Here is a 13435-nt window from a genome sequence, read left to right on the forward strand (position 1 = left end):
TGACTCTTCCCCTGACCTTTGCACAAGGATGAAAGATCCTGTCCCTAATACTATGAGTTCCCTTTTGGACCTGTTTACTGTTCATAAGAAGTGAAGGAAGCAGTAGGAGTTATTCCTAATTGAGTCCAGCTCTTTTCTTCTGGCTGTCCGTTGCCTGTCTCTTGGTACACTCAGCTGATGACCTGCTGAGAAGTTACAGTGGGCAGGTTATTCAGATTCTAATTGCCATTCCATCTGGTAGTCCTAGAAAGCTATTTCTGCAAGTGGGCAGGGGCTGGAGTATGAGCCAGAGAGGAATCCTGAAAGGACTGTTGATGACTGGAATCATCTCTTAAAGAAAGTAGCAATTACCTTTCCCTAAGAAGATAACAATAGCTCTTCTACATACCCAACATATCTGTGACCCAAGAAAGTCCTGTTTGTGGGGAAATTTCAAAATGAGTATTTTTTTAGAGACAGAAGATTAAAAAGTTTTCTCAGATAAGTAGAGTAGTACTGCAGGATTGGGTATTAACTCCTCAGAGACACTGGAAAAATAATTTAAACTCTTTATATAGACAGCACTTAGTGAGTATTTTTTGAATGAACAAACAAAGCTGTGTAAATTGTTAGATTAAATTGGTTCCTTTAATGTGAAAACAAATTAACTTCTGTATTGAAAGGAAAATTGTCTTGTGCACCTCAGGCTAGTGTATAAAAAATTCATTTTCTCTTTGTCTTGCCTTATTTGGGCTCCTTCAGAGCTGCTATGATGAACAAAGCATCTGGTTTGGTTGGGGAGAGGAGTATGTCCTGGTTTCTCATCCTAAATGTCACTAGTAATTTTGGGTGGTCACGGTAGCAAGGAGGGAATGGCAATATTTGGTGAGAAGATATATCAAATGTTACTGGTTCCCTGTTCAATACTAGAACATACTAAGGAATGAAATGAATTTACCTGTTCCATGTGTTATGTCCTCCACACTTGGGATGGCCTAGAGAGTCTACATTGAGTAACTGAATTTTTTTCCTGACAGATCTCATTGCAGACCCAGGACTAAGGACTGATGATAGAGAAGTTTCAGTTCTTTCTGCCATGTCCCTGGGGCCTTTAGCTTGCGTCAAGGTCACCAGAGAGCAGGACCAAATAAGCTCTGGTGATCAGAACAGACCTGTAATATGGATTTTGCAAGACAGCCATGTAGACGCTAACATTATGATGTTTAAAAAAAATCTGAAACTCTTTGCAATAGTTTCTCTTCTTTTGTGTCATGGCAGACATACAGAAAGACTGTTCAGCAGATGATACAGAGTCTGATCCGAAAGCTCGCTACTCTTGGCCAGTATGAGGAAGTCCTCGCAAAAATTAATGCAACGTCCACAGATCGGCTTACAGTTCTCAAGTCCAAACCGCAGTCAATACAAAGAGATATAATTACCATCTGCAGTGATCCTTACACATTGGCACAACAGTTGACTCACATAGAACTGGTAAAGTAGCTGCTTTTTCTCCACTTTACACCCAATCAATCAACAAGTATTGTTAAATGCCTACTATGTGCCAGACACTATGTTACAAAAAGTGAGGGCCCCACAGACTAATGGGACATCCACAAGTTATTATTTTACTAAATCATCATGCCTTCCATCAAACTTTTGATTATTCATAGTAATGGTAGGCACCTGAGAAGTGAATAAAATGGTAGCTAGTACAAAAACTTTTGTATTTAATTTTTATATTTGCAATCAAGAATAGGCACATGTGTCAATTTCAGTTCACCTAATCAATGAGGAACTGCAAGGTTATCCCATTTTTTTTTATTCCTTCCCAGCCAGGTAGGCTGCTTCATTCCAGACCAAAAAAGATTTTCTCCAAGATTAACGCAAAGAACTCACTAAAGAAGAGAACCACTTCCTTCCAAATAAGATTAAAACAATTGAGGGAAAGCCTTTCTCTCAGGACAACTTGAAAAACAGTATAGTTGCCAATAGTCAATGCTTTTATTTTTGAATCAGACATGGCATTGGTATAGGGAACTTCCAAGTGAGAAAACTCCCTCTACTCAATTAAATCTGCACCCATATTGCAATCTATAACCTTAGAAAACTGTGCAGGGAATCAATAGGTTAAGTGACTTGCCTAGGATGGCCATCCATATGTACGAAAGATAGACTTCACCCCAAATCATCCTGGTTCCAAGATCAGCTCTCTATCCACTGGGATACATTGCCTCTCCTGTTTTATTATGTAGTTGGGAAAATTGATGAATTGCCATGGTTTGTTTTGTTTTTAAATTTTTCAGGAGAGACTCAATTATATTGGACCAGAAGAATTTGTCCAGGCATTTTTACAGAAGGATCCTTTGGACAATGACAAGGTAAAAGACCATTGAAATTACTCTCTAAGATGCTAAAATTGCATCTGTGAGCCTATTGTACTAAACTCTATAGAATAGAATCTTGGGGCTTCTAGGAACTTCATTACCCCAGTTTTCTGTGAACAAGTTCAATAAACAATATTTGTTTTATTTTTAATTTGTGACAGTAGGTGCTTCTCCCAAGTGCCTTAGCTCATCATGGATTTTCTTTTTTTTTGCCTCTTTCCCCCTTCCTGGGGAACTTTGGTAATTATAACTTTAGATTTTGATGCTTAATTTTGATAGTGATAAATGTCATGGTTTTAGAGCTATTGTTAGAAAACAGAAGCCACTTACCTTTAGATCCAGATAAAAGGACAATGTAGGGAAACTTACCTGGCTGACAAATAGTTGTGAGAAATATTTTTCTTTCCTTAAAATGTGGTTAGATCTCCTCGTTAAATGATTGACATTGTCAGGGAGAAGCCAGCAAACATATAAAACTTTCAAATGCTTCTCTCTCTCTAAATGTGCAAGACACATTTTTGTTTATCAGACAGTATGTGAACATTCTGAACTCTCCTAGAATTCACCATCCTAAGAAAGCAAGGGTAACAGCTGCCTTTTGTCCTTATTATTCTCCTCAGTATAGGAGGCTAAAGATCAAATTCATCAATGAAAGGGTAAAAGGGGACTTTCCAGAGGGAAAGCAAAGAATAATTAACCTGATTTGGAACTTTGCGTTTGAGCTAAGTGCCTTGTGGTCTCTAATGATTGTTTGGTGAAGGCTTTTCTTTACAACCTTAGAGATCACAAATTCCAACATTTCTGCTTCTCCCTTATATTCCACCTAGCTTGTCATGTGTTCCATTCAATAAAGTTTTATACAGGGTGTTCCAAAGGTCTTAGTGGAGGTTTAATCTATTAAAATTTAACAGGTTAAAATATGGACACCCACCCTACCCCCTTTAAGAATTTTAAGCCATTAAAACTTAAAACTGCACTAAGACTTGTGGGATACCATCTGTAAGACTACATTTAAAATAATTTTAAGCTATCAAAATTTTAAACAGCATTAAAACTTTTGGGACACCCCCATGTATTCAGCACTTCCCATGTACAAGGCACTGGGAATGGAAAAAACTGCTTTACTTTTGATTGAGTCCCAGAGATGAGGAGGACATATCCTCATAGTAATGAGAGTAAGAGGCACCTTGGAATAATGGAAAAAACCATGGAGGCAGACTTCTAAACTTATATCAAATCTTACCTATGTCACCTACTAAGCAAAGTCATTTAACATCTGGGTGCCTTGATTTTATATATTATTGTATATATTATATTATATTAATATATTATATATGTATATAATATAAGAAAGTAATGGAGAGAATTTTAGTAATGCAGATTAAACCCCAAAAGTGCCATGTATTTTTTCCTCTAGAGATCTGGTTGTTAAATTTTTATCATCATACTCTTGAGTAGAGGCAAAATATTTTACTTTATCCTTTCCTCCAGGTTTTCCAATTTTAGCATTTCCTTTCCTCTAATAATTAGTAATAATAACTTCTGTTCTTTTTCTTGGGTTTCTTCAGAGTTGTTATGATGAGCCAAAAAAGACACGAAACCTTGAAGCTTATGTGGAATGGTTTAATCGACTCAGCTACTTAGTTGCCACTGAAATCTGCATGGTGAGATTCAGATCCTGTCCTGTCCTCTAGCAGCTAGCCCTCATTGATCTTCTCAGTAGTCACTGTATTGTGTTTACATCCATCCTCCAGTAGATTTGTTCAGTAGTCCTTGTGTTGCCTTTCCAGCCTTCCTTTTGTTGATCTCAGTAATCATTGCATTGGCCTTCCAGCATGCACTTGCAGGCTTCCTCCGTACTGGTTGTCTTGGCTTTCTGTCCATCCTCTGGTAGGTCACAATCCATTACCTTTTTTTTTCAGCCTGTGAAAAAGAAACATCGAGCAAGAATGATTGAATATTTCATTGATGTTGCCCGAGAGTGTTTCAACATTGGAAACTTTAACTCCTTGATGGCAATAATATGTGAGTATGTTCAGAAGGGATTTTGCCATTTTCCTCATAATGGAGATTGATAGAAAAACAACTGTCAACCAAAAATGAGCAGAAGATGAGGGTTTTATAAATCTTGCCAGAATGGAACCCTTAAGAGAAAAAATATATAAAACACCTTTTAAAGTCACAGAGAGGCAGCTTTGTAAGACACCTGGAACACCTTAATTAGCATTGGTCCATCTTGGAACTTGGCAATCCTCAGCTTGCTGGCAGTGTAATTGGGAGGGAAAGGAAAGGGAGACGATATATATCTAAAGGCAGTGCTTTCAGACTTCTCATCATTTGTCTAAGAATATTTTGACATAAGCTCTTACCATCATCTCCCATTAGCCTTGCTCCTTTTGTACAGGTACTTTGCTCTCCCTTTAGATCATCGCCTCTTTGAGAGCAAACTGTAGTTGCCTTTCTCTATATCTTCTATGACATAACACAATGTTTGTTACATAGTAGGTGCTTAATAAATGCTTGTTGAATAACTGATTTTTTAAAAAAAATAGTAATTCATTTAATTTTTAATTTATGGAATAAAACAAGCATTTCCATAACAGCATAATGAAACTGTGCATAATAGAATACATAATAGATATACAGCTTGCTATTCCTTTTAAAACTATAATGAAGTTATCATATAATTTTTTTCCTTTTTTTCCTTACTTCTTCCATGTTGACTGACTGATTTTATATAATTAAAGACAGCAGAAGCACTTCTTACAAAGGTTTGGAAAGATTATATATGAGGTGTAGGGTCTTGGACAAAAATAGAGTCCAAATAGTATTTGAAGAAGTATAGATATGGCTGACTTAGATAAATAAAATTAGAGGATTGACAAAATGAAGTTATGTCTGTAATTTGGGTCTTTTTTCTCTCTCCCCTCTGCCATTTAAAAAAATCTTTAACACATAGTGACAAAAAAATGCAACAAATTTCATTGCCACTTTAGCTGGAGAATTAAATAGAACTGAGAAAAAAAATCAAGTCACCCATTTAAACTGCAGGGGTCCTTAATAATTTTTGTTCCAGTCTGGTGAAACATATGGACCCCTAGACAGAATAATATTTTTAAATGCATGAAATAAAGTACATAGGACTATAAAATATTTGTAGTAAGGCACTGTTGTGCTAAGTGCTTTTCAAAGATTTTCTCATTTCATCTTCTACTTGTAAGTAGGTGCTATTATTATCCTCATTTTACAGATGAGGAAACTGAAGTGCAGAGAGGTTAAATGATCTATGTTCACACAGCTAAGAAGTGTCTGAGATCACATTTGAACTCAGGTCTTCCTGATTCCAGGTCTAGTCTTTACCTTTTTTTGTACCAGTCTGTAATTTTCTTTTTAATATAGGGTAATACCAGAGTACCTGTCTTTTTTTCTGAAAGTATGACTATCAGAGACCTGAAATCAGTTGGGCCATTGGGAGCAATTTTCCTGTTTAATTCTGAAGACATTTGCATTTAATTTATTAAAACTAGATTGAACTCCTGCTGTGTGCCAAATAATAGAGCAGGCACAAGGTGGGGAGTGGGGGGGAAAGGGGAATGAGGAACAGAAAGTATAGTTACTAGAGTTTACAATCTGTAGTCATTTGCAGAAACATTATTGATAATGGATACTTTTTTAGAATCAGAATTTAGAATAAAGTTCTGCATTTGATTTGTCTTTTTCTTTTTTAATTTTACATGGAAAGCTGGTATGAATATGAGCCCTGTCTCACGGCTAAAGAAAACCTGGGCCAAAGTGAAGACTGCCAAGTTTGACATTCTTGAGGTAAACATACTTGATGTTCTGAAGGGATCCCTACAAAGGGAAGCAACTTTCCCATCTTCTTGGACAGATCTGGCTTTAGACCACCCAAAGAGACCCAGAATAATCATTTTTTAAGACCCAGGATAAAGAGAGATGCAATTAGAGCAGATGGGAGCCATAAACAAGGCTCTGGATTCATCATGAGTGGGCAGTTTTCCCTTTTTAAAAAAGATATTATCAATAGAATTTGTTCAACCATATTTCGACTAGCAGCATTGGGTGTAAAACTTGGTGTGGCAGAAGGAGAGGAAGTTTGCAAAATTTGAGGACTTTGAGAGAAAAAACTCACATAACTCTCAAAAACTATACAGTTACTGTTATTAATAATATAAATCTCAAAGCATTATTTTGAAATAATGACAGGATTTTATAGCACACAACCTCAAAACAACCTTGTGGAGTAATAGTGTAGACTTTGTATATTCATTTTAATAAAACCATGTACACACATATGTATATAAACATATATATAATATTCCATATATATTCATTTTAATAATATATTTAATATTTTTAATTTTAAATTTAAATATTTAATATTTAATTAAAATTTAATAATAATAATATTTAATAATAATGAATTAATATAATTCATGAATATATATTCATTATATATTATATGCAATAGTATACACACACATAGAGACACACAAACATATGCATTTTATAGATAGGAAACTGAAACTTAGTAGAATTTCCCAAAGTCATGCAGAATGCAAATATATTAGATGGGATTAAAACCCAAGTTTTCTAATGCTCCATTCCCTTAATTTTATACTGTATTCTTCTCTTTCTCTCTCCTTCCTTCCCCCTCCTCCTTTCCCTCCCTCTCTCCATCCTTTTCTCTATCTTTCTCTCCCTCCCTCCTTCCCTCTCTCCATTCTTCATTCTCTTTCTCTCCCTCTATCTTTCCCTCTCTCCCCTTCTCTTTGTCTCTCTGTATCTTTATCCCTCTCTGTCTATTTTTCTGGGCTTTATTTCTCTGTATCTCTCTTTCTGTTTCTCCCTCTCCCACTCTCCCCAGCTCTCCCTCTCTAGACCTGTGATTTGATTTATACAGAACTTCAAGTTCACGAAAATTCTTCCCAATGCATTCTGGTAACTTTTCTGCAACTTAAGATATTAGAGAGTTATCCAGGAATATTCAAAGGTTAAATTGGCTGGTGTAAACTGTGTGAATTGGGGACAGGACTTCCTGACTTGCACACCATTCACTTCCCCATTCCATCTCTAGTCAAATATTAGATGCTGTTGTTGTTATGAATAGCTAAGAATAGGGCAGGGGACTGCCCTTGTGATTTCATGATGGGAAATTCCCATGTAAGAAAACCTTTTCTACAAGTGCAAATTCAATACCTTTTCTTCAATTTTTAGCCTTAGTGCTCAATCACCAAAAAATTCATTGCATCCAAGGGCACACAACTCATATGAGCCAGTGACACAAATTGAATCCAGTGCCTCCTAGATCCAAGGGCAATTTTCTATCCTCTTTGATAGCTGCCTTTTATGGATAGATAATCACATGAAATTACATGAGGGAACTAGTTGTTTCTTTAGCCAGGTATTTTCTCATCCTTATGATACTACTTTGGATTATTCTAGGAGATGATGATGAATGAGTCAATTCTAAAAATCTCAAGATGAAGAAATATTGTTAAGATTACTTAAGTGACTTCATATTTACTAGCATTGCTCTAATAGGTCTCATTTCATTTCTCCTTCAATGGTTTATTAGGTTTTTTTAAATAATAATAGCTTTTCATTTTTTCAAAATACACACAAAGATAGTTTTCAACATTCACCCTTGCGAAATCTTGTGTTCCAAAATTTTTTCCCTCCTCTGGACAGCAAGTAATGCAATATAAGTTAAACATGTGCAATTCTTGCTACACAAGAAAAATCAGATTAAAAAGGAATAAAAATGAGATTAAAAAAACAAGCAAATAACCACCAAAAATTTGGACTACTTAGCATTAAAGCTTATCAATTCCTACAAATATTAAAATCTGAAGACATCTGAAAAGGTTTATACTTTACCATCTATCCTCTACATTAAAAATAAACTCTACCCCTAATCTGAGTGCCTTCACTGAAACTAGCTTGCCATTTTCAAAATTATCATTTTTAGACAAAATATAATTGTCTTTTATTATCAGGAGATGCTGAGTAGCAATGCTATTTCTTTTCTGTGTGCAGCATCAGATGGACCCTTCAAGCAATTTTTATAATTACCGAACAGCTCTCCGAGCAGCAGCACAAAGGTCTTTGACAGCTCACAGCAGCAGGGAGAAGGTAGGTTGCAAAAATAGACTGATACAAGAGACTTTTTAAGTATGAGAGACCACATGTTTTGTTCCAAAATGAAAAGTAATGTCAGTCCTTTTATTGTGCTTCTCATTTTTCTTTTTGGACACACCAGAGGAACCCCACTACATTCACCTCCTTTAATACCTAGGAGGAAAAGATACAATTAAAAGAGAGGGGATAGTAAATAATACCATGAATTGACCATGAGTGGGAAGCTTTTCTATTTTTTTGTTAATAGTTAACTTGGTAACCATGCCTTGACAACTGCATTAAAGTTTTTGATATACTGCCCTGCTCTCCTTGTCTTGACCCATCTGTTTCCCTATTGCGCTTTCAAAAGAGTCCTATGTGAACATGGAAGAAGGCCCAAATCTTTGCTTTCTCCTTGGAAATAAGAACTATTTTTATTTATTGTATTTCCTGGTGTCTATTATATTTCCTCTGTTGTTTACCAAGGCAAATTAAGTTATCTTCAAAAGAATAAAATAAAAGATTGAGGAAAGATTACATTAAAAAATAACTAGTTTTAAATCAACCCTCCTGAAAATCAAAGAGGAGACTGACAAAATCGGGAACAAGAAATTGAACTGATCAATTAAACTAGAAACTGATCTTGAAAAGATTTTTAAAATAAAGGTAAATATGTCATCTGGTTAAAAACAAAAAGACAACTAAATTTTAAAAAATTCTCAACAAAAGAAAGGAAAATAAAAGGAAACTCTTATTATTATATGGCAACAAAACTTTGAAATAGGTGAATGTCTAAGATTAACTGAACAAGAAATACTTTTAATAACTCAGTTCTAGAAAAATGAATTGAGCAAGTAACAAATGAACTCTCAAAGAAAAAACCCCCAAGACCAGATCAACTTAAAAGTGAATTCTATCAACCATTCATAGAAAAATTAATTCCTAGATTACATAAACCATGTACAAAAACAATAGGAAAATAAGTCTGCCAAACTTCTGATACAAACATATATATATGACTTCATACCTAGACTAAGGAGAGACTAAACAATGAGAAAGAACTGTTAATCAGTGAATACTGTAGTTTATAGTATTATAATAATAGTGAAATAATAATGAAAGAATTATGATATAGTTTGCTAAATAGTAAAATGTTATCTAAAAGTTTGCAATAACATATTAAGAAAGAATTTGTACCAAATCTTTTGTTGTTGTTCTTTAGTCACTTTAGTCATGGCTAACTCTTCATGACCTCATTAGGGGTTTTTCTGGCAAAGATATTAGAGCCATTTTTTTCCTCCAGCTTACTTTACAGATGAGGGGCCTGAGGCAGAGAGGGTCAAGTTCTTGCCCCCAACATCATACAGTTAATAAGTGTCTGAGGTTGGATTTGAACTGAGAAGAGGAGTCTTCCTGATTCCAGGCCTGATATTCTATCCAATGTAACTCATGACGCAGATATCATGCAATAAAGTCTCCCTAATTTTTTTGTGACTGAATGGGAAAAAAATCAGTAACAACTTACCCATTGTATTTTTTTTTAGCTACAAATGTGATAACAGTCAACTCAAATTTGAATAGTCTATCAGAGCTCCTCACCAGCTTGCTGGTAGCTTCAAGGCTTCTACAAATTGTGGAGGTCTGTCATTCCACAATTACAAAGGAAATGCTTAAAGCAACAACCTTTGCTTAAGATAACTAATTCAATGACACTAGAGAAGTAATCAGCAAAACTGTGACCTGCAGGGCTGCCTGTTTTTGTATGGCCTGAAAGCTAAGAACAGTTCCTGTTTGTGGCCTTTGGACCATGTTTGCTGACCCCTACATGAGAACATAATCGATATCAGATGTTTTCCTGTTTGCTTATGGAATAGGAAGACACTAATCACGTGGCAAATGGGGTGAAGGAGGAGACCCCAAGATGGAAAGGAGAGGATAAAGGCAAAATAACCCTCTCCTCTTTTGTATATTTCTCCTGGTATCTATACAATGGTATTTGTATGATTTTTATTTAAATTATGTAAAATATAAATCATATTTTCTCACCAGAAAGCAGCAGCTGGCCCTGGAAATTCTGGGCTATTCCAATGTTTTACCTTCTCAATGGGCAAAGGTTTTTGGAGGTGGAAGAAGATAGGGTTTCCACAGATGCTTATTCATATTAAAATAGTATGTACCCTGGACCTGGAATTGATAACATACTATTAAATACATTGTATATAATAAAGAAGGTGAAAATAGTTAGATTTTGTGTGAGATTTTGTTCTAATTTTCATCTGTGGAATTGGGAATAAACCTATCACGAGCTTCTTTTCCATTCCCACTAGGATATTTCAATCATTTCTCCCCTGACCCCAACTCATTCCCATCTTCAAAATTCCCCATCACTTTCCTTAGGGATTCCTTGATGGCTTCTAATTGTAAAATGGAATTACTGACTTGTCTCTTTTACTAGAATTGTTTAGAATTATTACTAGAATTTATTAGAATCCTTCAAGGAGGAAACTGAAGCAGTTTCCTCCCACTGAATGAAAATCTCTTGCCTAGTAATATCCTATGACATTGCCTAGGAAAATTGTTGCTATTATTCTATAATTACTGTTAAGATCTTGATCTTTTTTCATTATTGGACACATTTCTTTACATAAAAAACCCAAAATTTTGTGTTTTCTTTAGATTGTGATACCCTTCTTCAGTCTTTTTATCAAAGATATCTATTTCCTCAATGAGGGCTGTGCAAATCGCCTTCCAAATGGTCATATTAACTTTGAGGTGAGTCGATTAAATATTCACTTTATATTTATTCACACAGCTAGTAAGTGTCTTAGGTATGGTTTGAATTCAGGTCTTCCTGACTCTTATCACTTCCATCACTTTCTCCACCAAACCACCTAATTCCTTAAGTGTTCTTTTGCTTAATTCCATGTTCTTGAGTTACTACCAAATAAATACAAAGTGATTAATCCATGGCACCACCTAGTTGCCTAGTATACAAAAAGCAATTTATTAAAAAGCAGGGTAATGCAGCATCTTATCAACCAACTTATGTGTCTCTCCTATAAAGTCATATTCATATTCACAGTGGTGCCCCTGAGAGATACATCAACATCAGGCTTTTCCATGCCTTCTGAATAATAAAAAGAAAGACTGAATTTTCTTTTGAGGTACTTTTATTGTTGACTTTATTTCCTTGTACCTCAAAACTTTGAAAATGTGTTATATGTCTACCGTGGGTAATTAAAGCTTTCCCCAAATATGGAAAGGTCTGTTATTTGGAAGAGAAATTAGATTTTTTTTCTGTAGGACTACATATATAATGAATTGATTGTCTTGAAGGTGACAGAGAAGGAAGTTAAGGATATTAGAAACACAAAGTGACAAAACTAATATACAGGTCCTACAATTCAGGAGTTTGATTCTTACAGAATTCTTTATGGGTAGAGATAGAACCTTTATGGTAATGGATAAGAACCACTGGGAAATCTCACAACACTATTTTGAAGTAAAGAAAGAATGATAACACTCACACTGATAAAATACTTTAAATAGAATTGTTTCCTTCTTATATTAGTGAGGACCTTTCAGATTTGATTTATGTATTTCCTCCTTTATCTTTCAGAAATTCTGGGAACTGGCCAAACAAGTGAGTGAATTTATGATATGGAAACAAGTAGAGTGTCCCTTTGAGAGAGAGCGGAAAACATTGCAGTATCTGCTCACTGTTCCAGTCTTCAGTGAGGATGGTGAGCATCACATTCGGTTGAAGATCTCTCTGACATTGCTCTTAGAATTATCAGAATGGCTGCACATGGTCCTTGGTTCCTCCTGTCCTCTGATTACCTGTTCCCTTTATGATCTTCAGCATGACCAAGAGTTTATTCTAGTTTCTGTTTTTTCAGTTCAGTGAGCAGTAATTTTGGGATTTGTGTTATTCAGAGTTAGCTGGTCCTTTTGAACTTTGTCTAAAAGAGATAACTCTGGATAATGTCTGATGAGTGAAGTGAGAGCAATGAGTGATGAAATTTACAAAACTGAAAAGTCAGCCCAGTAATGTTATTTGCTTAGTAGTTTAAAGAAATTAAAGTAATTTAAAGAAAGAAAAAACAGCGTTGTTGTTTTTGGTTTTTTTATGTTGATATGTTTCTTGTTATTTGTTTTTTTTTTTATTTTAATAGTACTTTATTTTTCTAAATACATGCAAAAATAGTTCTCAACATTCACCACTGCAAAATGTTATGTTCCCAAAAAAATCTTATGTTCCAAATTTTTCTCCCTCTCTTCCCTCTTTCCCCCTCCCCTAGAGAGCAAATGATCTGATATAGATTAAACATGTGCAATTCTTCTAGTTTAAAAAAGTTTTGGAAAATCAAGAAATGGTTTTTCTCTTTTCCTCTTGGCTCTGATTCTTTGATGTCTTTGGGTATGCATGCAGCATGAATTCTCTCCTAAGCATTTTAATGAGTTCTGTTATGAAAAAGCTTTTCATTCTGAACTCAGTTATCATATTATCAGAAATGAGTGATACCTATGGAATTGAGCATCCATAAATCCATATTTAGTGTTTATCATATAGTGGTGCAGCTGGATAATTGAATATCAGCAATGAGCACAGTCTCCTTTGCTAATATCTCTCTTTTTCCTAATTGCAGCTCTTTACTTGGCTTCCTATGAAAGTGAAGGCCCAGAAAATAACACAGAAAAGGACAGATGGAAGTCTCTAAGGTATGTGCCAAAGGTTGTTGCTTATCAACAAATCTAAGAGAGATGATGGTCTAACTATAGTCCCTCAATCAAAGACAAAAATGAAATGGTCTGTCACTCTTTGTGGTTCTGCTAAATCTCCTAAAATTTTCACTGTGTCCCACATGAACTCCCTTCTCAATATTGCCTCCCTTACAATGAACTCTTCTCCATAGTGCATGGAAAGCCCATGT

General features: G+C 35.1%; 1 protein-coding gene across 1 annotated transcript in view; it reads left to right on the forward strand.

The window, feature by feature from the left end:
• RASGEF1B (RasGEF domain family member 1B) overlaps positions 1 to 13435 on the forward strand; it is a 41374-nt gene that overhangs the window by 24256 nt on the left and 3683 nt on the right. Inside the window, exons 5-13 of the mRNA XM_012551985.3 lie at positions 1258 to 1470; positions 2283 to 2357; positions 3932 to 4027; positions 4286 to 4388; positions 6106 to 6185; positions 8421 to 8516; positions 11178 to 11273; positions 12121 to 12244; positions 13151 to 13223. Of these exons, the coding sequence (XP_012407439.1) occupies positions 1258 to 1470; positions 2283 to 2357; positions 3932 to 4027; positions 4286 to 4388; positions 6106 to 6185; positions 8421 to 8516; positions 11178 to 11273; positions 12121 to 12244; positions 13151 to 13223 (956 nt within the window). The remainder of the gene's footprint in view (positions 1 to 1257; positions 1471 to 2282; positions 2358 to 3931; positions 4028 to 4285; positions 4389 to 6105; positions 6186 to 8420; positions 8517 to 11177; positions 11274 to 12120; positions 12245 to 13150; positions 13224 to 13435) is intronic.

This window comes from Sarcophilus harrisii, chromosome 6 (genome assembly GCF_902635505.1).
Source record: "Sarcophilus harrisii chromosome 6, mSarHar1.11, whole genome shotgun sequence".
Lineage (NCBI taxonomy): Eukaryota > Metazoa > Chordata > Mammalia > Dasyuromorphia > Dasyuridae > Sarcophilus > Sarcophilus harrisii.